Here is a 27,645-nt window from a genome sequence, read left to right on the forward strand (position 1 = left end):
CTTCGATTAAGGTTCTCGGGAGGTAATGCCCTAGGAGGATACACTCGTCCCATGGTGGTAAATAGTAGAACTAGACTCAGCTCTCGTGGAGCCTTAAAAGACTTCTGTGGAGCCTTAATCACTCTTAATTTATGCCACGTGTCAGTTAGTGAAAACACGAATAATATTTGCCCCCAATTTTATTAATTAAATAAAATTAAGACAAAATTAGTATAAAATATGACTTTTGCAACTAAAAAAAATACTGAGTGATTTAAGTACAACATATCAAACTACTTACTAATTTTTGTCGCAAAAAAAAAAACTACTTAGTGACTTAAGTGGAACCTTTTAGACTACTTACTGATTTTTGCTGCAAAAAAAAAAATTAACTTCACTTAAGTGCAACCTTTTAGACTACCAACTAATTTTCGCTACAAATTTCCTAATAATAATAATAATATAAACACATTATTTTTAAAATGGTGGGAGGGACTTTGGATTTTGTAATTTAATGTGTAAATTCTTTGTACTTAAGCTTAAAATGATGAATATTGTAATAAATAAACTTGGGTAATCTCAATTTTTTTTTCAAAATTAAATTGTAAAAAATAAAGAAGAAAAGGAGGAATGAATATGTTAAGAATTGAAGATTAGGGACTAATAGCGAAAATAGCAAAAAAGAGAAGTGAAGGTAGTCTCGCTCTCTCAGCTATACACTTTCTTGAGAGAAAAGAAAAGACTCGACTAGAGCTTGAGCTTCACTTCCTCTATTTGAAGCTCCTTCAATCGAAGAAGTTAGGGCATATTTCAACCGAGTTTACTCAGACTCAGAAATCGAAGGTTGCGAGGGAGAAAGATGAGCAGCATAGGCACAGGTTACGATCTTTCCGTCACTACATTCTCTCCAGATGGCCGCGTTTTTCAGATCGAGTACGCCGCCAAAGCTGTCGACAACAGTGGGTATGTTCGTCTTTTTGTTTGTTTGGTTCCCGTGAAAAATACAAGGACGGTAATCGTTATATCCATTTTAGGTTTTTGTTTTCTGATTTCCACTCTTCGAATTGGGAATACCACCCTAGTTGTCCTTTTAAAGTTTCGAAAAATCTGAAAATTAAAAAAATTAGAATTTAACCGTTGTTTTTGCAGGACTGTTATTGGGATCAAATGCAAAGATGGCGTCGTTATGGTATACTTCCATTCTCTCTCTCTCTAATTAATTTTCCTTTTCATAGAAAAACTGTAAGCTTGAACTTCTGAAGTTTGGATTTTTTGAAATTTAGGGTGTGGAGAAGCTCGTAGCGTCAAAAATGATGTTGCCTGGTTCCAATAGAAGAATACATTCGGTTCATCGACACTCTGGCATGGTACTAGAATTTATTTTTTTTCCCTTCAAAATCTGATATGGGTCATTCTGTTTCTGTTTTCTATTTTATATATTCAAATTTTATTAATGTTTGTATAATCTCGTAAAAATGCCTTATCATTTTCTAAAGATTACTACTCCCCACCAAAATAAACCCCTCCTTTGTATGTCAATGACATGGGTCTTTGTGAACCTAATTCTCAAGTTTGGTTTTTATGCATTTGTTGATGATGGTTTTTCTACTATAGGCTGTTGCAGGCTTAGCAGCAGATGGCAGGCAAATTGTTGCCCGGGCCAAGTCTGAAGCTACTAACTATGAAAGGTTTGTTTTGTTCTAAAGAATTTCATAGTTATGAGTATTTGTGACGACAGGACCATTAGAAAAGTTGAATTTCTACAAGGAAAATATGAATTACAATTCAAAACTAAAAATTAGATTTATTTTTCCTTTCCTTTCTTGGGTTAATAAGTTGAGGGCATAGGTAAGTTAATCTGAGTTTAGAAGAACTGGATGTTGTGTTTTGTGGGTGTTTTTCTTTGCAAACCACTATGCAGTTGGACGCATTTGGTGTCTGAGCAAAATGAATGAATAGAAGTAGTTCATTAGCTCCTGTTAAAATGAAGAACAGTTGAAGGATCAGTTTTTACAAGAAAAATATGCACTTACAAGTTACAGATCAAAATGATATATATTTATAAATATTTTTTAAAGCTTTTTTTTTGGTTAATCAGTTAAGGGCTAGGTTAATTAAGGTTAAGTTATTCTGATTTAAATGTCATTGGATATGTGTTCGATAATTGCTTTTCTTCTAAAAGTGAAGTAGATGTTTCGTTATTGTTGCATATATTTTTTCACTGGACATGATCAACCCTGTTGTTTGGCTATTTGTGCAGTGTGTATGGTGAAGCAATTCCTGTTAAGGAACTGGCTGAACGTGTTGCAAGCTATGTGCATCTTTGTACACTATATTGGTGGCTCAGGTTTGATGATAAGTTGATGACTTATTAAATAGTGTTGTCAACTCAGTCTACCTTTTGTATTCTGAGTGTTATTTATTTTGCTACAGACCTTTCGGGTGTGGAGTAATCCTTGGTGGCTATGACAGAGATGGACCACAATTATACATGGTTGAACCATCTGGAGTTTCTTATGTGAGTTTATTTTTTTTTTGTTTTGCTGTTATTGAGTCAATTAGTTTACTCTTGCTCTATTGTTGTGATGTTTTATTGTGTGTTCTCAAGTAATTGGTTTTGCAATCTATTTTAGAGGTACTTTGGGGCTGCAATTGGGAAGGGCAGGCAGGCTGCTAAAACGTAAGTTTCTCTTGCATTTTAGCCCACAGCATGTAGGTTGCTGAATTTGATTAGCTGCTGCAATTGATTAATTTGAATTGTTTCTTAAATTGTTAGTATTATTATCTTATCAGTGTCCAGTAATAAAAGTTTAGTTGGGAAAAAAATACCGAACAGAAAATTTAAAATCTTGGGAAGGTTTGAAATATCAACAAATGAATCTTGAACTCTGTTTAAGTAGAACAGTTTATAATTTTGTCATATCTAGAGATTCTTCGGTAGTTCTAACCTTTGTTTTGTGATGTGGCTGTCAAATGTAAGTTAGCTTGACTTTAGATGTTTTCAAGCTGATCTAAATGAAAGAAAGACTAGAGCCCTTGTGGTGAATTTATAAATGCATTATGATGAGAATATGGTCACAGGGGGTGTACCCACTGTTACCAAGGTGTATATATATGTATAAATTTCAAATTTATTTATTTAAAACTTTCAGGAAAACACTTGTATTTATTTTTGGTGGCAGTTTTAATGACATTTCATCAAATTCTGGTTTAATCAGCTGGTCCCTAATTACAAAGTTATTAATTTTTATAGTCTCCATTCTTTAACTCATGGTAATTCTAAGAAGAAACTTTGTTCAGAAATGCAAATTTCTGCCGAGGTATTTTTGTAATGCTCTTTGTCTGTTATAGGTCTACCATTGCATGTCAAAATGCCGATAGTTCGTAAATTGACATATGCTGCTTTGGAAGTGTTTGAATGTTAGATGCAATAGACTTCTTAAGAATAATACAGCAGACACAACTTTGGCTTTGTTTCACGTGATGTTAGCCCATATATATTTATCATGTTACAAATCTCAAATGTTTATAACACTAATTAGCAGCCACATTCCTTCATACTCAGTCACAATTCAAATACATTTTTTTCAATGTTTAAAAAAATGGTTTTGAGGCGCGCCTTGAGGCACGCCTCAGTGTGAGGCGGAAAAAAAACGCAGTGAGGCGCTGAGTTGAGGCGGTTGAGGCGGAATTTGACTGAGGCGTGCGCCTCACGGGTAATGGGCTGTTTTATGCCCAAAAAGACCCAAAATAAAAATCTTGTATAAATAGGCCCAAAAAAACTTATTAAAACTTATTTTAAACTTTTGATTTGTCAAACAATGATGAATTGGAATATGATTTCTAAATCATCGTCCCATTACTACTAAAGTTTGTTCTAGGATAGTAGAATCTAGGATTCTAGTTCTAGAAACAAAAGTTAACTTTATTTTAGAAATTTAGATAATTTATGAGATTTTTATGTTTGAGTTTTATGATACATTTTATGGTATGTTTGAGTTTTATGATATTTTTTATTCTATGTTTGAGTTTTATAAGACACATTGATCTTACTTTATATCTTTAGATGTTATGAAAATATTTCTTTAATTAAATATTTGAGGCGTGCGCCTTGAGGCATACGCCTCGCCTCACAAAAACAAAACGCCTTGAGGCGTAAAAGCGGTATTTTAAACATTGATTTTTTTAGCCAGAAGCAAATGTAAATAATAGTGCTAAATAAGGCTATTTTTCTCTATGTTTGACTAATTTACGATGTACAGTTGTAACACCAAGTACCATTTTTCGCAAAGAAGGTAGAAAAAAGAATCATGTGCACCTTAATACACAATGCTACTGTTTTTCTAGTGGATGATCAAGAATTTTTACCTTTGTTTGCATTAAATCAAGAGCATGTTTGTTTATAAATTATCAACTTATGCATGGTTACTTTTCCATTGTTATTTTAAATTTCTTTTGGTGATTGTCATACAAACAAATATTTGAATGATGAGCATATATTGACTTTGTTTCAACAAACTAAACTTGTTTCTCTGGCCAAAACATCAAGTGCTGCATTTTGCAACGTATTTGCCTTTATATGCTTGCTTTGTTTAGTAAATTGGCTTTGTTGATGGATTGTGCCATCTGTTAATATATTTATGTGGGCATATTTGCTATGTTCTTATTTTATATAAAAAAAAGCATATTTCCTAGTCTTGTGTTGAAATGTTTCATTAATGTAAATTTATCTTGATTGCTTTCTGCATGTGGCAGAGAGATTGAAAAGTTGAAGCTTTCTGAAATGACTTGTCGGGAAGGGATTATTGAAGTTGCAAAAATGTGAGTGGCAATCTATATACATTTGAAATGTTTTCTTAATGTTCACTATTCTTTACTGCAGATCTTTATTGGGTCGAATATATGGAATCATGGTTGGGGTTGTAAATGCTGTGAAACTCTGTTGTTTGTGTAGAGAAATTTCATTCACTAGTCAGTGATAAATAGGGAAGTACTACTGGCAAGAATGAATATTATAAATTCCATCTAAGTAAGATATTTTTGTTGGGATATTTAGGAAGAAATTGAGATGCTCAAATTCTTACAGATGCCACTTTTCTCACTAATAAACAATAGTTAGCGTTTTTTCTTTTATTCTTCTTTTTTTTTACTTGGGGGGAAAGGTGGGGAGTTACTTGGAAACTTTATTCATTCCCGACGACTTTAAAAAAATGGAAGATTTTCTTTGGCATCTTCAGCCTTGACATTTGAACTGTTCAACCATAGTACTCCTTGCTTCAATTAATGGAGATTCGTGAATGCTTTTGGAAATTGGAAAAGCTTCAATAATAATGACGATTAGTATTACTTTACAGTGCTGTGCCCAATCTGAATTTTACTATTCTTTTTAACTCTTTGAATAATAAAGCTGTTGAATTAGAGCAGAGTCATGTCAAAAATTTTAACTTTGCATACTTCGCGCTTCTATTTTCATTTAGTATCTTCAAGGCTACTTTGTGTTTCTGTGATATTTGGATTTGTTATGTCATCCTAGTTATGCTACATCAAGTGAATAGTACAAGGTGTTTTATTTCGACTCTCAATAGTAATGAAATATCTTATTCATGCTGAGCAGCATATATGGAATACACGACGAGGCAAAAGACAAGGACTTTGAATTAGAAATGAGCTGGGTCTGTGATGAATCAAACCGGCAACATCAGAAGGTAACTCATTATATATTTTATCTCATTATTGTTATTGTTTGCTGATTTTTTTCATACAAATTTAGTTTTCACTTTTCCCATTTCATGTCATTAATTTATTTAAAATTTACGATGCAATGTCCCACTTGAACAAACAAATAAAAGTTTGCAATATACATGGAGATCTAAGCAGTAAGCAGTTCACCCGTACATATATTTTTCATAATAAATTGTCTAGTTACAATCTGTCTTGTTAAACCAAATGTGTGACTGCTTTCTCCAGTTCCTCTTTGAGCTTCTAAAACAACTTATTCTGATCCGCTTTCCATTGGGAATCAAACATAAACATGTGCGATCCAACGATGGTTGAGTGTAGCGTGGATATATATTTTTTTAAATCGGTGTGTCAATGTTGAATTTTACATTGCTTCAGGTTCCAGAAGATCTTTTACAAGAGGCCAAATCAGCAGCTAAAGCAGCTTTGGAAGAAATGGATGCAGACTAAGTTGAATGCATAGGCCTAGTGCGAGTGCCCAATAGAACACAAATTGAAAGAATGTATGCAGTTGGGACATGATTTGGTGGGTTTTGATAGCCCTATCGATGTTTGCCGGTCCAACTATTGCCCATTACAAATATTTAAAACCTCCATTGTGTGAGGTGCAGACCTTAGGATACGCTTTGCTTTATGTCAAACTATTTTTTTCTTCACTTGTTTCTGCTTACTTTTTTTCTAATGAAAAGGGGAAGGGGCTACCAGTGTGGCCTCCCTTCTTGGGCGTAACCATAGAATCTCCAACCTCACTCAAAGAATGTTCGCCGAGACCCTTAATGGTGGTTCGCTTCCGCCGATGGTGGAGTGTGCTGTCTTGTTTTAGGCAACTGGAAAAAGTATATGTCGTTTAACAGTTCCTCCAAGAAAGACCGTTGTAGAAGTTGCCCCACTTATTTTACGAAATGTGAGAGCCGAATGGACATAACATTTTATACAAGTACATATTAAAATATGATTTGAATAAAAAAAGACCATACAAACATAAATAAAATAAAATATTCTAATTTTTCAAAAGATGGCAACAAAAGCTATATATGATGTCAATCCCACTTAAAATAATTTTAAGATGGCAAATAGGTAATTATATTTTCTTTCTAAATTTAACTTTTTCATGGGTGTCAAAGTCATTTTAATCAATTACGACAAGTTACAACTTGGATATTATGAGTTATTATTTAGTGTACAAATACTTGGTCCAAAGACAAGCTCAGTTTAGATTAGATAGCTTTTTCTCATGCGATTTATATAAATATATGTATTTATAATAAGATTTTTTTTTCAAGTTTACGGTATCATTTTGAGGAAATTACCTTTTACATGATATTTTTAATAGAGTGCACAAAAATATGGTTTTTTTTTTAAAAAGTTAATTTATGGTTTTTAATTTTTTTTTTTTTTTTTTTACTTTTATGGGTTTATTTTTCTATATTTTTGTATAAGAGTTAGTTTATGTAATATCCAACATTTTTATAATACATTTTTTTTTATTATAAATCAGAGTTTCAATACATAAAATCTACAAGTTTACAAATTTAAGAAATAGTAATGAAAAAATAGTGTTTAAAACATGATTTTATGTTATTAACGAGATTAAAGAGAGAGAAACTTGAGTAGTCAAGTATTGGACTCAAATGTCATATAATTTTAATTGAGGATTTTTATAAAATTAAGAAAGATTTGCTAAAGGGCTTATTTGAAAAGAATTTTAATATTTCGGGTTCAAGAGTAGTTTAAAAAAAAAGGGGGGGCTTCAGCCTTTTACCCGTAGCCTCTCTCTCTCCTCAGAAAAAATTTCTTCTCTTTCTCTCTCCTTCTCTTCCTCTTTCTTTCTCTCTCTTTTTCCTCTTTGTGTGTTGCTATTGCCGATGACGAACGACCACTTTCCGACCGCCACATATAGCCACGCGCGCGGACCGTTGGACTCAGAGGCCTTCGAACTATCGACCACGTAGGAATCTAAAGCTCACTCGCCGATTAAACACCTCAATCGGCCGATTTAAGTTCGGCCACCGCGCGACTTCAAAGTTGCGATTCGGCCACCTCGGGCATCCGTTTGCCAATCCATCACCACCATCGTGTTCCTCGTATTGTGGGCTTCAAAACCCAATAAATTATTCCTACATCTACCATAATTGGGTGGTGGGCCCACCACGAGCCACTGCGATCCATCGTAGATCGACGGTCGAAACTTAGTGTTCGAGATTCCGAAGTTCGTTTTGAGTTTCAGAAAATCATCGTTTGACTTGTTGATTGACCCAAAACGGGTATGTTTTAAATATTTATACTCGCAAGCGCACGAATTGTATTTATAGAATAGTTTTCGTGTAAGCACAAGGTCGAACCCAAATGAGTTGTCTAAAATAAAAAAGAAAACTATTTTAAACCAAAATTAATAAATTCTAACCTAGCTCCAAAGATTGAAGAGATTTTTGAATAATGAAAATACAATAAAAGACAATAATATAAAAATGAAAGACAATATATATAAATATAAATTAAAAGTAAAAATCAAGATAGTAAAATAAGATTATTAAGATAATAGAATCCACAAAATATATGTTCAATAATATTTATAAGTATATTGATTCCCAAGTTTTAGTGATAGTTAAAATAAATTAAACTATCATTTTCCAAATAGATTTATAAGTTTAGGCACAAATTACTTCTAAAAAGATAAGATTTTTCTTCACTTTTCAAAATTATAATTTCAAAGCATTTAGTGTAAATCAATCTAATGAAATAACAAATAAATCAATGAACATTATTTATAAGGCAAAACATAATAATTTTGTTCTAAGCATGGATGTGTACAATTTAATGACACATCTTACACAAAGAATATTATGTGTTAGCACTAATGAAGAACAAAGTGTAAATATGTGCTAAAAATCCAAAATACATGATATTTAAGATGAAAGAAGATATTTGAAGAAGAAAATTCCATAAACTTTGTTGCACAAAATGGGAAATCAACATACAAAATAAATACTATCTAGTTATATAATGTTTCATCATCACCTTAATAATCTTAAAAAGATTAGAAACATATAATTAGAATAGCAAATACAAACTAAAAATTACAAACATAAATAGGAAAATTTGGAGGAGAAACCCCCAAATTTCCCTCTAAAAATACATAGAAAAATAACCAAAAAGAAGAAGAAGATGAAGAGAATAGAGAGATTTGAAATGTGTAGAGTTTGTGGTATAGTAACCTCTCCCCAAAAATGGACACCAAACTCCCTTATTTATAGCCAAAAAATGGGAATTAAAATAATCAATTAAAAATAATTAAATTGATTAAATTAATTTAATTAATTATAATATGACAAATATGGGTAAATTATAGGGTGTAATAATGATGTTTTGGGGTAAAATGTGTAGAAAGTGTGGTAAAAATGTGATATTTTTAGACAAAGGGACAAAGGTACAAAAAATAGAAATTGTTGGGCTCAAGGGAAAGTAAAGAAGAAAATGTTGGCTGGGTTGGCAGATGGTGTGCACTGGCGTGGGCTGTGGGTCTGGGGGAGCTGAGGAGTGCATCAGGCGCGTTGGTGGCTGAATGAGGCAGCTGGAACCGTGAACTTCAAGAGGCAAATGGTGGAGTGCATTTGGTGAATGTGGCTGATGGCTAGTTGCTGAACTTGGGCTTGGGCCATTGATGGGCCTGTTGGCTTTTTTTTTCAATCTCAAAAATGCCATTCTTTTATTCCTTTCTTTCCTTAAAAATGCCACCTTTCTCATCATTTTCTTACTTTTTCAAGAGCCAAAAAATTACACTTCTCTACAAAAATAAACATAAATTAAATTAAAACAAAATATTTTCAATAATAAAATATACAACATAAGTTCCATGAAAATATTAATTCAAACTTAATTTACTTAAACATTTAAGCTCAAAATTGCATCTTTTTATTCCTAACTTAACAGTATAAATTTCAAATAATTAAACTACAACATATTACAACAAAATGACTATAAAAACACACAAAAATCTATAAAATCAAAATAAGACTAATAAATTTAAAATTACTTAAAAAATTAATAAATCAATTAAAAACTCAAGAATTAAGCAACAATTAGCACATAAAAAGTGGTAAAATAACTCTATTTTGTAGAGTTATCACTTATTGTGGAACCCAATCATAGTGGTATAAATTCTTTGACCTATATTGTTATTGATTAGAGTAATTGTTATTATGTGTATTTATAGTATATAATTATATATTCTTGATATATTAAATATTTTTATGTAATTATACTAGCTGTCTGAGATTATATGTATTTCTGATACAGGTTTTGATTTTGGGATTGTCCATTTTATAGCTGTTGTGCTATCCAATTTTCTAGAAAATATTAGATATTTAATAAATTATAAAAAAACATATTTAATTGATTTTCTATTAATATGGAAATTATTATGATTAATTAATTTTAATTATTATTGTTATTATTTTGTTAAGTAAATCAAGAATATAGTTTATATATATATATATGAAAAGTGTGATTTATAGTAAACCTATTATTTAACAATTATTATTATATATTAATATTTTTGTTAATATTTGAATATTAAAATAATATCAAATATTAGTTTCTTACAGTTATTGATATTTGTAAGACCAGTAAATTTTGGAGAAAGTATATTTATTATATCACTGGAATTGATAGTATGACTAATTAATAATAATATAATTATTTATATTTATATTATTATCATTATATCGATTATTACAATTTTATATTAAAAATATGATTTCTTTTATAAAATAACTATTTGAATATGTACATTCATATATTTATTGTTATTGAAGTATTTTGTTATTAATATTGAAATAAGTTTATTTATAGACGATAATTATTATTGTTGTTGTTGTTGTTCTTATTATTATTATTATTATTATTATTATAAGAGTACATTATTTTATGATCAAGGTTTAAAGTATGGTTTTATATGAAGAGTTATTTGCATTACGTTGATAATAATTATTATTATCATTTATATAGTTTCTGGTATTGTTAATATACACTATCAATAGTGTATATTTACGATTTCGATAGAATTTAATAAATGATGTGCCTTGAATATGATTTATATGGATTTGATTGATTGACTTTTGGTGAGCAGTTTTAAAATAAGCTAAGGACCTAAGGTAAGTAAATCTCACATTTTGTGCTTAAGTGTAAGACGCATGACTACATTGATTGTGTATATCTGATGAGTTAAGTATGGAATGATGATGATGCATATGATAAGTATGTGAACAATAGTTATATGAATATCATAATGGTGTTGTGTGATATATAATTGATGAATTTTCGTGATATGTGAAAAATGTCTTACTTGGTTAAGATTGATATGAATTACGTGCAAGTATGTGTTCTTATGTTGATGAATATGTTGATTATCTTTTATGTTCATGATTTTGTTATATGTTATGATATATGAAGCATTTAAGTTTTTAGGATGGAAACCTTAGACCTGAGCCATAGCTCTACGTTAAGGTATAACAACGCCACTAACCCAAAGCTTCATGTATTATGACTAAAGATGTTTTGAGTTATACGAGATGTGATACAATGCCTTTATTGAATACCATCAAACATGAATCATGAACATGAACATTGGCATTTCAGCATCAGCATGTATGCATGGCATGCACAGTTATGTGATACATTATTATGTGATATAAGACCATGCATATGAATATGAGAAAAATTGTGAAATGCCTTGAAAAGTCTTATGTGAAGTTGAACATTTTAATGACAATAAGGCTTAAACAAAGTAATAATAAGATGTTTAAAAATGGTGCCATTGTTTCGATGAAGCAATTAAGTAAGTTCAGTAAAGAAGACGAAGATCTTTAAGACTTATAGTGGCTGCCCACTAGTGTGGGCTAGGTCAGAGATGACCATTCAGATATGTTTTCCATGTTCCAGTCTTTCTCCTCCATATGTGTAATAAGTATGACAGCTATGGCAACGATGAAAGGAGTGTTATAATGAGCCTAGCTGCGATGATAGATTTGTAGGATTTTAGGATACAATGATTTAGAATAAGAGAAAACGTGATTTTCTTGTTTTTGATTTTACAAGGGAAATTTGAGTTTTAATGAAATAAGTGACACTACATTTAAAAAATACCCTATCACTATATAACTCTCGTTTTGGTGCTACTAATGACGTTACTACCCAAAATACCCTTGGCATAATTTTCCCTCTCTTTTTCTCATAGTCTTCACTCTCTATCTCTTATGTTTCCCTCTCTATCTCTCAAACTCTCGTACACACAAAAAAAGCTAGCCACCATTAATTTGCATTTCGGATCTAGGGGCAAGTTGTGAGTCCTTTCAAGTCAAGAAACTTCATTTTGGATTTCGGATCTAGGGGAAAAAATCATATGGGTAAGTATATATTTGTTATATGTAGTGAGGAAACTTGTCTGGTTACATTACTTGTCTTATTTCGAACAGATCTGTGTATGCCTTCATGTTTTATTGCAATTTTTCACTGTCGGAATGAATTTTGGATACTTCGTGCGTTTTTTTCTAGATTTTTTTCCTGCCTCGATGAGTTTCGATGAAACTCGATAGGTCTCGATGTGTTGCATGCATGCTGGCTCGATGGTCCTCGATGGACCTCAACGTGCCTCGATAATGTTAGGATGTTAATACCTCGATGGTCCTCGATTGTACTCGATAAAACTCGATAGGTGTATAAGAGTTTAATTGGATTTAATAACTCGATTGTACTCGATAAAACTCGATAGGTGTATAAGAGTTTAATTGGATTGTTTGCCTCGATAGTCCTCGTAAAACTCAATAGGTGTATAAGAATTTTATTGGAATGTATGCCTCGATAGTCCTCGACTGTACTCGATAAAACTCGATATGTGTGACCTCGATAGGACTCGACATATATCGATAGAAATCGATATTTTCTGTTTTATGTTGTAGTTTAACTTTTTGACCTTTTTTTTGTTTTTTTGTTGCAGATTCGACTGTTTCCGTATTTGTTGCATTCAATGGTGTTTGGGAACTCGAAAATAAGGATTGGATTTTCAGAGATGCTGAAAATCAAGTTCTGCCCGTGGAGAAGGGTGTGACATATGAGCAACTGCTTGACATTCTGTACGATGAGCTTGAAGTGGATAAATGTGTGCATGACTTGAAAATTGAGGTCCTGTACACATGTCTATCACAATCCGTCAAACCTACCGTTATAAAAAATGATAGGCATGTGTGTGCATTCATTGGGTTAGCATCGAAATCTGTAGAGAAGCTCATTCCTCTATGTGTGACATTGATTAAGAAGGGAGGTGTAAGAAATGCATCGGCTTCTGCCAACGTTAATAAAGAAGTTCGATTTGAAGAGAACATTTCTCCTCCATGTCATGGTTTCAAAGGAACTCAAGGTGACGTTGGAACATGTGTTCCCGAGACAAATCCAGATGTCATAGTCCATGATGATATCCCGGTTAGAGATCCGTCATATGTACATGACACGGCGGAGTACGATCCCTATGGCTACGAACCTTATGTCAACAACGATCCTGTTGCTAATGCAACAGATCTTGGTGGGCCAGATGTTAGGGCAGATTTTCCAACACAGAGTTCAGATGTTATGGCAGATGAGGAACGCAGAATAGAAGACCGGCAAACACCTGGGACCAGCAGTAGTCGTCCAGGTCTAAGTAGAACCGATGATATTTTTAGATGGAGTTCTCCATTGGACTTAGGTGAAGATCGTAGAACATGGAGTGCTCCCATGTTCACCAAAGAGGATAAAGAGGCCTCACATCAACATCATTCCTCAACCAGCAAAGCTTTAGGAGAATTGCACCTTGGGAAGTTCTTTCAGAACAAGCTTGAATTGAAAACCAAAACATCCATATTTGCGATGAAGAATAATTTTGAGTTTATGGTAAAGAAATCTGGGACTGATGTGTGGTACATTACCTGCAAGGATCATGATTGTGATTGGAGATTGAGGGGTAAGAAAAAAATGCGATCTGAAATGTTCGAGATTACTGTATACAACGAAGTACACACTTGCTCACAAGAAATTCGAGATAAGGACCACCGTCAAGCATCACCGTGGGTTGTTGGGCACCTAATCAAGAGGAAATTTGCTACCGATGATACTCGGTACATGGCAAACAACATAAGGGAGGACATGAAGCACCATTTTGGGGTCGAAATGAGCTATGAGAAGGCGTGGAGATGCAGAGAAAAGGCTCTTATGTATGTCAGAGGGACACCTGAGGAATCATACTCCAAGTTACCTGGATACCTGTGTCAGTTGGAGCATAAGAACCCAGGTACAATTACTGATTTTGTAGCAGAAGATGGTCGTTTCTTGTATTGCTTCTTTTCCCTCGGTGTTTCTAGACGTGGTTTCCAGTACTGTCGTCCTGTAATTTGTGTGAATGGCACATTCTTGAAGAATAAGTATGGTGGCCACATGCTCTGTGCTGTTGCATTGGATGCAAACAATCAATTGTTTCCAATTGCGTTTGCATTGGTGGACAGTGAGAACCATAACTCTTGGACTTATTTCATGAGAAAATTGAAGGAAGCCATAGAGGACGTTGAAAACCTTGCTTTTGTATCAGACAGGCATAAAAGCATTAATCATGCTTTGGAGCTTGTGTTCCCAGATGCGTATCACGGTGCATGTTACCATCATATATGTATGAATGTTGTGGCAAAATTCAAAACTGACCACGTGCAAGACATCATGGGGTGTGCAGCGTACGCATTTTGAAGAACGGAATTTCACAAGTTCTTTGACAAGATTAAGGTAATTGATCCGCCCATTGCTCAATATCTAGAGGGAATTGACTTTAAAAGGTGGAGTAGCGCTTATTTTCCTAGTAACCGATACAATATCATGATGAGTAACTACGCAGAAAGCTTTAACAATAAGACCAAGGAGGAAAGGAGCTTTCCAGTCGCCACTTTTCTTGAATTCATAAGATTCACTCTTCAGTATTGGTTTGCAAATAGACGTGAAAGAGCTGCAAAAGCAACAACTGTGTTATCGCCTGAGATGGAAAAGGATTTGAAGCAAATAGGTGATAAAGCAATTTTTTTAGATGTCCAAGTCCTTGGTCATCACGAATTTCTTGTGGTCGATGGTAATGGTGATGGTGAGGTGAACTTGGCCACAAAATCATGCTCTTGTGGCATGTTCCAAACCATTGGGATACCCTGTGTACATGCTTTTGCTGCAGCCAGAAAAAGAAGCATAAACATTTACTCATTGTGTTCCCCTTACTATAGAATCGAGGCATTGGATGACACTTATAAAGATACTATTTACCCTGTTGGGAACGAGGATGAATGAGTAATCCCTGATCACATTAGAGATACGGTTGTCGACGTCCCTGTTGAGAAAACCCCTGTAAGAAGGCCCAGGAAACAGAAAGTGGGTAGGCGAAAGACAAATCACTATGCTTCACGCGGGGAAAAGATTGTCAAGCCACGTAAGTATATCAGATGTGGTGGTAGTGGGCACAATAGGAAGTCATGTAAGGCTAGGTTTTAAAATATTGTGTTATGTAATTATTTAATTGATTTTGCTGCATTTATTATATGGAATACTTCTTCTAATACTTTGTTGGTTTGGATGTCGAGGTAGACATATTATGTGAATTTAGTACTTTTTCAAAAAATATTGTTTGATAAAAAATAATATACAAAACTAACTATATGCTATAATATACAAGATGTGTAAGACAAAAATGTAAAGAGCATCACGGGGCCAAATTCTGCTAGAACAGGTCCACACACCACTTGGTCCTGAAATGCTGGATGTTCTCATCAATAACAGTATCGAGTGGTAGCCTGGCAACCAGATGCTCAATATGTTTGATGGCAAACATACCATAATCCCCACCGCATATAATCGATTTTGTGTCAATAGAAGATAAAAATAACTTTAATTTTCAGATTTCAAAATACACTAATTAAATAGGGGAATACCTTGTCTTAGTCTGAGGACACTCCTCTGGAGGAATACGACAATATGAAAAAGGCTTTGCATTCTGCTCAGGATATACCTGGAGGTCCTCATGGTCGTCAAACATGCCAGAACACCATAACAACGAAGGCAACAATTGTTGGTTTTTATTGATCAAATCAGAGATTATGCGCAGCGGAACAACAATCAAATTGTCAGATTAATCCCATAAGATTTCTAGATCTACTTCTTCACACTCATATATATATTGAATCAATGACAAGAATAGAAACATTACCTCAGGTCCTTCCTTGCTGCTATCTTTTCGTATGGCTGAATCCTTGAGATCTCACACCAAGATCTTCCAAAATGTTCTCAGTCACCCAAAGAACGAGTGTGGGCTCGCTATACAAATAATAGGCAATAACTATTTATCAGATATTCTCAACACATGAGATTTGATAAAGTTTGGACCTAGGTTTTGTGAAGAACAATGACCTTTGTTTTTGTCACTGTTCTCTTTTCTCTGAGAGAATCCTAGATATTTTTCTTTCCCTAAAACTTCCGTTCTGTGAAAACTGATATCCCATATTTAATAATATCCAATATATTAAAATATTTGTTATTTTAAACAAATTTAAAATAACTGATCAGTTATCAGATTTTTGTTTAAATAATAATATTTTAATAACTAAAATTGTAGAATCAAGAGACACAGTCCATCTCTTATGCGTGTAGCACAGTGCCTGTGCACTGTGCCACACATGTACCACATGCATGTGCAAGCATGTGATTTTTCCCAATTTTATTATTATTTAAATACCAAAAATCCCAAAAAATAAATTAATTCAAAATAAATTATATTTTTGTTAAATCAAATAATTAACTAATTCTTAATTAATTAATTACACATAATTAAACAATAATTATGTTTGATACATAGAAAAATATTTTACTTATCACATAAGTCCTTTTTGCCCAATTTTTGTATTTGCCTTTGACTCTGATTGTTTGAGCCATTTTGGGGACCATGGACCTATAACATTAAGCTCCAATAAATTGAAACTAAATAATTAAACTCTTTAATTATAATAGTTAATTTATTAATTCTGATATTACTCCACTATAAATTCAGAACTGCACTCTTTATGTTATAGATATACTTTTACATAAATCTTTTTCTTAAGTCGTCCATTGATATAACCATCTTGCAATAGTTCAACCCTCTAATTAATTAGTTCATAAATTAGAATGGAAGAATTACCATTTATCCTTTCTAATTTACTTCTTATTCCTTAAGTACCATTAATTCACTAGTGAATAATTAATCTATAATCTAATTATAGATTTGAGCTCAAAATCATTCAGTTCCAGAATTAACCCTTAAGGGAACTAATATACGATCCGTTAGGAAAGATTAGATTCCGTATTGTTGATACATGTTCCCAGCTATCCATGATATTAAATCTATAAAACAAAAGTCATTAGCCTTATTCTTTGAAGAAACCTTAACGAATGAATCAAAAGATTTAATAAACATGAACAGGAGTTCATGAACACTCAGGATTTAGGTTGATCTATAAATGATCATCAGTTATGATATGAATTACAAGTCTTTATTGTTAAATGGTTTTTGGATAAAGACTTTAATTCATATCGGTCCATGTCATATATAATCATATTATATAAAGCACCTTTACCGAGATGTCTTTCCACATCAATAATCCGAATCTAGATTATTTGTATCATTATGATACTCAGTAAACCGTACTTACAACTCCAATTAAAGAATTCTATAACTTTAATTTGTTGTTGTTGACTATTTTTATTCATTCATGTGATCTTAATTCTCTCGTACTAATACAAGATCACATCCTCAATAATGAATATGGAATTTTTATGATATTTACAAAATTATTCAAACAATAATTTAACAATCTAAATATGACAATAATAATAAACCATTGTATTTATTTATTCACAGAAAAAACAAATGTCTTTACATGCTTTTAGGACACACTCCTACAACAATAAGTACCAAGGCTTGATCGCTTCCTCCATCAGAGTGGGACTGAGCACGCTATGGTTGGAATCATAAATGTTGATGCACCAAGTTGGAATGGAGACTTCAATGGCGATCCAATGTGCGGCTTTCTCGACGTGCAAGGCAAAATATACTTCACTCACATTTTGCCATGATACAAGGAATTGATTATCATCGCCCTTCAACATTCTCAGCACATCATCGTCCCATGTATATTTAGTGCTGGTCTCTCTGAAATGATTCCAACGACCTAGGCACATCTGGAGGAAGGTGGTGTTCATGATCGCAGCATCCTGCCGAAATGCAGCATGGTAAAAGTGGCGTCGGCGGCGTAGCATGTGCAAAGCGGCATCAATATGCTAAAAAAACATAAAAATTCGTTAGTACCATCAATATATTTTAAGATTGAATTGAAAACATGAATGTAATTTACATACCGAATCCCAAAGCCAAGTCTAGACTGTGTGCAACTGTAAGAACCATGCCACACCGTGCGTCCCAATATACACGTTCCGGACTCTCTTATTGTCGATCTTCTCGGTGATCCACTTATGGAAGCTCTTCTCCTACTGTGGGTTACACTTCCTCAGTGGTTCAGCAACTAGCCCTTGTTTATCTAGTCTGATCTTCTTTGTTGGGTCGGTGAAGTCATCAAAACGCTTGAGCTTGCGTTTCTTCCTAACAACTTCAATGCCAGCTGCCTCCTCAGGCTGCAGTACTTGTACACTGGGACTGTCAGCATCCCTGGCAGCTATATATGTCTGGGCCTGTGGAGTGGAGGGTTGATCACCGCGTTCGTAGTCTGCAGGAAAGATATTAGACTCTGTATCTGATTTTACGTCGGTGGATCGACCTGAGACCAGTGAAAGCAGCTGCGCCAACTGAGCCATGATCGTGGTTTGATTCTGTAGTAAGGTTGCCTGGCCCTCCTCAATCCTCTTGAGCCTCTGCATCAATTGCTCATAATCAGGCTGGGCAACCTGACTAGATGAAGCTGCATAGGCCTGTGAAGTGCCCTGTGAAGTGCCCTCCTCAACCCTCGGGACATCCTCATAAAAAATGGAGGCTTCCTTTGCAACTTTTGCTAGCTTCTCTGCCTCCTTCTCATGTACAACTACTTCATCCACTGCAGTCCCAACCTCCCCCACAGTTGATTCCAACTCAGGGAATAACCTGGAATCAACTTCTGGGAGGCTATTGTAGTAGACTACCTCACCGAGACGTGGCTTCAGCATGGAAAATACCACTAACTGCATGGTTGAATAACATGTGTCAGAAAAAATTTAATAAAATAAATCATTAATCAATTAATTTGTGACATTTAACAAGATAAAATGGAACTTACTCGACGATTGGCAAATATAGGAACCAACAGAGCTGTCGAAATAGTGATATTAGTCTTCGTAGCCCAGCTAAGCATCCTCAGAATCTGATTCCCATTGTTCTCATTGAACTCACTCTTGAGAGAAGGCATGGCCTCAAAGGCCCAATAAAGAAGCGCGGGTGCATAACAATTGAAACTATACTTCGCCTCCTTCTGTTTTTTGCTTGACCCCTCTTTCTTCTTCTCCTCGTAGTGTTTCAATTGCTTCTTCATGTCCTTTTGAACTCCTTTGCTAACCTTCTTAAATGACAACTTCCCCCAAGGATACTTGAAAAAGTAATCAATATCCTCAACCATCTTCAGGGAATCTCCCCATATCGTTGTTGTCTTCTTTGGGGCATTCAGTACCCCCTCTATCAAATAGCACAAAACCAGCTTAAATGCATCTTCTGGGTTTGTGGAGGCATTCAATGCATCTTCCAACTGACCAAAACTAACCTTTGAATCACCAATAAATATTCCTGGATGATCCGATCACTTGAAAGATGCTCTTTCAATTCATCTGGGGACGGTGATTTCCCAAAATTTAGCCTGGTAACTAGGGTAAAATCTGCAATACCAAATCTACACAGAGTGTTGCCCAGGTAGAACTGACCCTCTTCAGGCTTCTTACTTTCTACCTTACACAACATTAGCTGATGCAGCAGAACCCCAGAAAAACTAAACGGCTTCGCCTTAAAGAACTGTCCCAACGGGCATGCCTGTGCCCTTTCAATAAGACCATGCCTCTTAAACTGCTCTATAAGGGTATCCAAGTAGGCACTACCCCTATAAGTGACACGGCCAGGAAAGTGTTTCTCCAACGGCACAATAAGGTCAGGCATCTGGAAAAAAAAACAAAAAAAATGTTAAAAATGTAAAACAATTTGGTAAGGCAGTTACTATCGAGGCCTATCGAGTCCCATCGAGGCAGAAACTATCGAGTTCTATCAAGTCTTATCGATTCCTATTGATGTGGGTTCCAAAATCACAAAGAATAATATCATCGGGTTACTATCGAGTCTTATCGAGACCTATCGAGGTAAGGCAAAAAAAAACCAAAGTCTAGTAATACTGAGTCTTATCGAGGCCCATCGATTCCTATCGAGGTAGGTCCTAAAAAATCCCAGAGTCGTGTATCATCGAGTCTTATCGAGGCCTATAGATTCCTATCGAGGTGGGTCCTAAAATCCCAAAGCCGTTTATCATCGAGTCCTATCGATTCCTATCGAGGTAGGTTCTAAAAATTCCCAAAGCCTTGTATCATCGATTCCTATCGAGTCCCAGTCTAATCCAGTCCCTATCCTATACTATCGAGTCCTATCGAGTTTCATGAAAAATATCGAAAAAAAACCCAGATTTCTTCATTCCCAGCCCCGATCTATCCTATGAACAAAAATCAACACAAAAAAAAAACCAGGCACATACACATATTGCAGATTAAAAACAAAATCCCTCACCTTCGCTTTCTTTGAGGTTGTTTCCTAAAAGTTTGGTTGGCTTGCTCGACGTTTTCTCCTTTCCCTTCTCCGATCGTCAAGTCCAACCTTTGGGAGCCCTTGTTCTTGGTCATGGAAGGCAATGAAGGTTGGGTTCTACGGATTCAATCGAGGTTTATCGATTTCAAAGTTTGCTTGGTTCGGGTATTTTGAGAGAGAGTACGGAGAGTTTGAGAAAATTATGTCAGGGGTATTTTGGGTAGTAACGTCATTAGTAGCACCAAAATGAGAGTCTTATAGGGACATGGTATTTTTCAAATGTAGTGTCACTTATTGCATTAAAACTCAAATTTCCCTTTTATAATACAAAATTAAAATACTGATTTAAATTTTATTTTAAAAAACATCCTACCAATTATTTATTTTTGTAGGTCTCACTATTTTCAAATTTTTAAAATGATAAAATTAGATTTGAATCCTGTTCCAAACACACTTATTTTCATGACTTTTATTGTTAAAGTATACAAAAATATGGAAATAGTTTCTCTCAAATTTTATGGGAAAAAAAATCATATAAAGACAAGATTTATGGATTTTACATTCCAACTTAAATCTTACTTACAAAGATTTTTTCTTTTGATGAAAATTCTTACTCAAATCAAGGGGCAAGATTGACTGCGACTCTAGCCTCCATGATCGACTATCTTCCCCACCTCCGACCACCAGCGTCAGCTCTGCTCAAGACGTCTATCTTTCTCTCTCTCTCTTCGAATTTGCCTTGTAGACATTATCTCATGACCACCAGTCATGAAGTCGACGGTGCCGCTGACCAATCCATCTGTCGAATCAACGGTGCCAACAATCGTCCATCCCTTTCTCAATCTAACTCCCTTGCTCCAACGATGCCTACGAACCTTCCTTCTCTCTTCTCAGTTGAGCTTCACGACGTACAAGATGATCCACTGGAAGACGGAATCGAGAAGTGAGCCTTCAACTTCGTTACTCACTCCCGCGTCGACTTTGTCTCTCACATCACTCATTCAGTTTGATGGTACCTCGTTTAATCCATGTTTATTGCTTTTTCCCTTAGTCTCTCTTTTTCTAGTTGTATGTTTGTCTGATGAGAATTTGTGGGGGCAACGAGTGAGAAAACATTGTACTGATCATAGTTTAATCTCCTGGTTTGCTTCCAATTTGTTCGTTGGTTGGTGTGGCTCTCAAGTTAGTTGTTTGGGTGTTGTCTTTGTCTTTGTCGTTGTGTTGTTTTGATTATTTAGTTCAGTGGAGAGTTTATGTTTTTTGCTGTATCTCAAGAGTCAAGACAAATCAGCTAACGAAAAACTTATTGAAGAGAAAGCCAAATAGCATAGTAAGAAGACCAAAAAATTCCCTAGATTCCTTCTTCAATGTCAAAATCAAGTTTGATCATGATGGGGTAATTTTTTTTATTTGTTTATTGTATATACTTATTTGTTTCTTGAATGCAATCAAAATTAGAATCTCAAAATGTCCATTTGAATCATTCCTTTTGGCATGTCGCCGCTAATATTTTCAAAACACGAAATTTCCCTCTACCGTGGCTATCAGCGGCGAGCCGACACTTATCGCCGCTGATAGTCGCCACATTATACTCAACCCTACAAACACAACCATTATGTCTGCTCTCTCTTCTCTGCAGTAGCCGCCGTCACCAACCTCTCTCTCTCTACTCTCTTTTCTCACCAACCTGTCCATCTCTCTCTCTCACTTACACAGCATCAACGAAGGCAGGCGGAGGTGGATCTCGGACCAGACGGCAAGCGGAGGTGACTCGGTTGTGACTCTCGGACTCAGAGGCAGGCGTGGATCTCGGACTCAGATTACAGAGGTATGTTTCTTCTCCTCTTTTTATATATATATATATGTATATATATTCTGTGTATTGATCTTGTCAATTTCAATTCCGTACGTGTAATTTTTCTTCTTTGCGTTTTGAGTTGCCCGTTTTCTGTTTTGGTGTGTGATTGCTCTAATATGGAAATTTTAACGAGGTGAATGAGTCTTAATTGCTGTTCATGTACTTATCAGTGATAGTATTTTCGAATCTAAATTATTCATTAGTGTTTTTATTGTTTTCTATTCTGTATATCTGATCTATTTAGTCTTTATTGATCTTGTTCCTCTTAGTATATATAGTATATTTATTTATATGATGGATGTTTTTGATCTGAATGTGTTATACTGTTATGTTACTCGGCGTTATGGTGAATATCTGATCATTTAACTTGCAAGACTGAAGCTTTTTTAGTTGTTGCATTATTCATGCAATGAACTCTCTTTAGTAGCAATAATAGAGATTTTAGAATGCTCTGTTGCCTTAGAACAGCAGATTGCTGAGGGTAATTCTAATCCTGACATCTAGCAATATTGTAGTTTTTTTGTACATAATTACTGCAACAAATTAAATTAAATTAAATTTTAGTTTGATTTTCTTCTGTTTTATGCAGAAGAGGAAGAAGAAATTGAAATGCTTCTGGAAAACTATCTCCAAAGGTTAGCTATCATCTCCCTTGTCCCTGGCAAAACAGAAAGAGAAGTCTAAATGCTATTTATTTGTTACAGTAATATTTTCTTAGAAAGATCTCTGCGTTCCCTTTGTGTCATATCTGTAAAATCCATAGGTATATAATAGCTAACTGTTATTGATCCTGTAAGATAATTATATTAAAAATTTATATATGTGTGTGCGGTGCGAAGGTGTTTGAGTGTCTACTGTCTAGTAAAGTATCAGCTAAGTATTAGTTTTAGTACTGCTTATTTGGCTCTTAGAAGAGCTACCATGAAAATTTTGTCCATTACAAATTAATACTTCCAACACACTGAATTTATACAACTAATGAATGCAATGTTTTGAAGTTTCTTATTAGTTTAAATTTTCTAGTTTAAAGTTATCTTGACATAGATATAAAGAAGCAACTTAGAAGTGTAAAGTTTTCTCTTTTATTCGACATGGGCTTTTATTTGGAGAAACCAAAAGTTTAGAGGCTGTTGTTTGCTTAAATAGTGTTTGGACTCTACTTGCAACCAGTGTCTAACTTATGCAATCATGACTTTAAAACCAGTTTGCAGAACGTGCATATATGAGAAGCTCTCGGATAAGGAGGTCGATTACTGTCCTGTATGCAAAATTGATTTGGGCTGTCTTCCAGTGGAGAAACTCAGGTCAGTACTTTTTCTCTAGAGGCTGTAAATATAACCATTCCACAATATTTTTTTTACCAGTTATTATGTTTTGTTTTTAGTTACCCTTTATTTGAAGATAAAACTTAGGCTTCTAGGTTAGCCTGCAAATTTAATTCCATACAGTGTTATTTGAATATGGTCAAACATTCATTGCACTTGGTTTATTACATTTCTAAACATGTTATAAATTGAAGACATGAGTTTATATATATATATATCATCCCCTTCCAAAAATAAATGCAAAAGATCACATATATTAAACTGATGAGGAAAAGAGAGACAGAGAGACAGAGAGAGAGAGAGAGTGAGTGCGTGAGTGAGTGAGGGGGTTCCATTTGGAACTCGATGGAGAAGAAGAAAATAATAAAAAGGAAAGAAAACCCACTTAACGGCAGACAAAACTCCAAAATTCAAGACCATAATTCTATGATAGAGCCTCATTGTATTGAAACCAATTATTACCTTTATATCAAAACAAAAAAGAAAAGCTAGAGCCTCATACTGATTATTGTTTCATTCACTTTTCCTCAATTCTTTCCATATATACGTACGTATTTGGCTACATTATAATATATATGTCATTTGATACTAACAATTATTTGATTCCGAATGATCTTATAGCACGTAAAACAAAATATGTATATAAATTTCCCCTCTATAGATCCTCTTATAATTAAGTACATCTATAACGTATTAATACAAATTTGTCTTTTATGTGATTTAATTGTCTAGTGTTCGTGGCTATATACGACAGCAAAAATATAAGGCTCATAATTTTAATAGTCTGACATGTGAATGTGGCTGGATGTACCGGAAGGAAAGAAGGAATCAAGAGAAAAACCATTATTATGTATTGATCGTGTCACTGCATGCTATGACCGTGTGTGTATATGTGTGTGTTTATATATATATATACGTGTATATATAAATATATAGATATACACTTGTGTGCGGTGTATATATATATATATGTGTAAGGTATATATATATGTTTTCTGTATTAATTTTATAAGTGTTATAGTTTTTTTTTATGTGTGTGAGGTGTATATATATATATTTTATGTATTTATTTTATACGTGTTATAATTTTTTTTTATTTTACTAACTTTATTTTTTATTTAGGAGAAAATAAATTGGTGTAATTTATGGAACTTTTTCTTTTGGAGCATTTTATTAATTAGTATGTGTCTTATTTCTTGCTTTATTATTATTATTATTATTATTATTTTCTATTGTTAGATGAGTTTTAATATCCTAAATATTCATCTATAGTGAAGTAGGTTTTGAGATATAATTTGTGTGCTGTGGTGATAAGGGAGGTTATGGACTTGCATGTATTAGTGAAGTATGTTCTGTGAAATTTTTGTGTGCTGCAGAGATATAAGGAAGAAACTTATAGTGTGTTGTTTGAATTGTTTTTTTTTAACTAAATACAAATGGCTAGGTCATTAGTATAGGAGAGATGCTGTCCAATTTTTTGTAGATTTATAGGGTCGAGGGTCGGGATATAGTTCATAGGGTCGTGATAGTGTTGGGGTCGGGATAGGATCTTTATAGGGTCGGGATATGGTTCATAGGATTGAGATAGAGTCAGGGGTCGGGATAGGGTCTTTATAGGGTCTGGGGTTAGGATAGGGTCGGGGGTCGAGATATGGTCTTTATAGGGTCGGGATAGGGTTAATAGGGTTGTGATAGGGCCTTTACAGGGTCAGGATAGGGGGTCGAGATAGGGCCGGGATAGGGTCAGGATAGGGTCGGGATAGGGTCGGGGGTTGGGATAAGGTCGGGATAGTAATCCGAGTCAATGTATTAATCTAATATTCCTCATTTTTTTCAAGATATTTGAGATGTCTTACTATCTCCAAGGGATCCACAAGGTCAAGATAGTAGTATTAGATATAATTTTGTTGATAATTTTATTTTTTTTCATTTTAACTTTTTTTTTTATAAAAGAAAATAAAATTGGTAAACATGCTCACCGACCAACTCAACTAATTGACTGAATTAATATTTTAAAATTGTATGTTCTTATATTTATCGTAGATGGCGATTGATAAAAGTTGGACGAAATTGAGAAATCGTGCCTGTGATGCTTATTGGATTGGTCTCCAAAATTTCATGAATATGGCGTCACAATACAAAGATTGTGACGGGAGAATAAGATGTCCATGTGTCAGATGCATGAATCTTAGACTGCAAACTTTGGATGTCGTTCAGGCACATATATTCGATCGGGGTTTCCACCAGAGTTATGAACAATGGATTTACCATGGGGAAGTCGAGGAAGATGTTGATGATGAAGGGGTGGATGAGAATGAGCCCATGGATGAGATGCGAGACATCGTTGACGATTTCCTTTTACCGAACAACGCTGAAGAAGCTAACAGTGGAATAGGTCAGTACTATGATGAGTTATTCGACGAAATTAAAACTGAGTTGTATCCGGGTTGTGATTGGAAAAGTAAGCGGCACGCCCACTTCAAAAAGTTCTACAAAGGACCAGATGATTGGGATGAGGTCCTAAAGAATCCACCTAAAGATGTTAACGCCGATGAGTGGAAACAAATTTGTGAGTTTTTCAGGAGTCCGAAGTTTATTGCGCGCTCAGTGAAGAACAAAATAAACCGAGACCAAGTGAAGTACTCTACAACACAAGGCACGAAATCATTAGCGGTCACTTGTCACGAAAAAGTAAGTGAAAATATTGACTTAATTAAGTTGTATGAATTTATAAGTTTTCTAACATTCTCATTTTCTTTATTAGTTGAACCTGAACCTCATTGAGGAATGGAAGGAGAATTACTGGACAAATAATTATATATTTCTTTTGTATTATAATATTTTTTAAAAACAGGTTAAGTTGAAGTCAACTCTTGAAGCTGAGACTCAACAGACAGTTGAATCTGGTACCGATGATTCTTCCTCGATCGATCAAATGAAGATACTAAGTAAAGTTCTTGGTGAAGGGCGAGGCCACCAGCGAGGAGTTGGCCGCAAATTAAAGAGAAAATCGTTAACCCGTCCCTCTCAAAGATCTCAGTCTCAGGCACCACCTCAACAGTCGACTGAGGAAATACGTGAATTGGTTGATATTTTGAAGGTCATGAATGAACAGCTTCAGCACGTGTATCAGCAGCTTCCACCTGAAAAACGTCCGGCAAAAGACGTGGAGATGCAGAATACATATCAGCGGTTTTTCGAGAAGTATGTAGGCTCGTCTTCTAAAACTCAGACACAACACATGTCTCAAGCTTTAGCTTTTCAACCTTCACCAGGCCATCCCAACACATCTGCACCAATTTTGCCATCTCAACCTTCGGCTCAGCCATATATGTATCAATGGTCGATGCCTCCGTACCCTCAAGCTTATCATCCTCATATGAGTAGGCCTTCGTCCCAACTCCCGCATCCTCATATGAGTGGATTGTTGTCTCAACCTCCGTCATATCCTTATCCTTATCCATACATATATGGACCTAAAGGATCATCGTTACCTCTACAGTATCCATGGTCGATGCCTCCGCACACACCTCAGGCACCGCCGCCACTGCAGGCACCGCCGCCACCGCAGGCACTAGAAGAAGGGGACAATACAGATAACGCCGAGGGTTGAGATAATTTATATATTATTGTATTAAACAATAACTTTTAATTAATATATTATTGTATGAATATTTAATTTGAATAATATTGTATTAGTTGTGTAATTTGAATAAATTATTAATTTTTGTTTTTTGATCAAGAAGAAAGGATAACTTCATTAATCAAACCACCAGTACAATCAATACATCAGAAAAACAGCAACAAGAGGCTAAGCTACAGCCACTCCAAAACAACCAAACACCAGTAAACAAACCAAAAAACAATGCAAACCAGTAACACTAACTACAGAGGCT

At 34.6% G+C, this 27,645-nt stretch overlaps 2 protein-coding genes across 5 annotated transcripts; both read left to right on the forward strand.

The window, feature by feature from the left end:
- The first annotated feature begins 661 nt into the window (after positions 1-661).
- Positions 662-6,447, forward strand: LOC133824331 (proteasome subunit alpha type-3). The gene is made up of 10 exons (XM_062257210.1): positions 662-942; positions 1,129-1,168; positions 1,263-1,346; positions 1,594-1,667; positions 2,240-2,326; positions 2,413-2,497; positions 2,613-2,659; positions 4,735-4,800; positions 5,594-5,684; positions 6,097-6,447. The coding sequence occupies exons 1-10, from the start codon at positions 839-841 to the stop codon at positions 6,166-6,168; spliced, it is 750 nt and encodes a 249-aa protein (XP_062113194.1). The 5' UTR covers positions 662-838; the 3' UTR covers positions 6,169-6,447.
- Positions 6,448-21,166: 14,719 nt separating this feature from the next.
- LOC133824334 (uncharacterized) lies at positions 21,167-27,502 on the forward strand. 4 transcript variants are annotated; one of them, XM_062257214.1, is made up of 6 exons: positions 21,167-21,578; positions 22,206-22,394; positions 23,014-23,059; positions 23,629-23,728; positions 25,793-26,440; positions 26,604-27,502. In XM_062257214.1, exons 5-6 carry the CDS (start codon positions 25,793-25,795, stop codon positions 27,360-27,362), a joined length of 1,407 nt encoding a protein of 468 aa, XP_062113198.1. In that variant the 5' UTR covers positions 21,167-21,578; positions 22,206-22,394; positions 23,014-23,059; positions 23,629-23,728; the 3' UTR covers positions 27,363-27,502. The 4 variants fall into 4 exon arrangements, with proteins under 4 accessions (XP_062113198.1, XP_062113199.1, XP_062113197.1 ...); XM_062257215.1 differs by having other exon boundaries at positions 22,283-22,394; XM_062257213.1 differs by lacking the exon at positions 21,167-21,578 and adding an exon at positions 21,590-21,962.
- The last annotated feature ends 143 nt before the right edge of the window (positions 27,503-27,645 follow it).

This window comes from Humulus lupulus, chromosome 3 (genome assembly GCF_963169125.1).
Source record: "Humulus lupulus chromosome 3, drHumLupu1.1, whole genome shotgun sequence".
In the NCBI taxonomy this organism is placed as follows: Eukaryota; Viridiplantae; Streptophyta; class Magnoliopsida; order Rosales; family Cannabaceae; genus Humulus; species Humulus lupulus.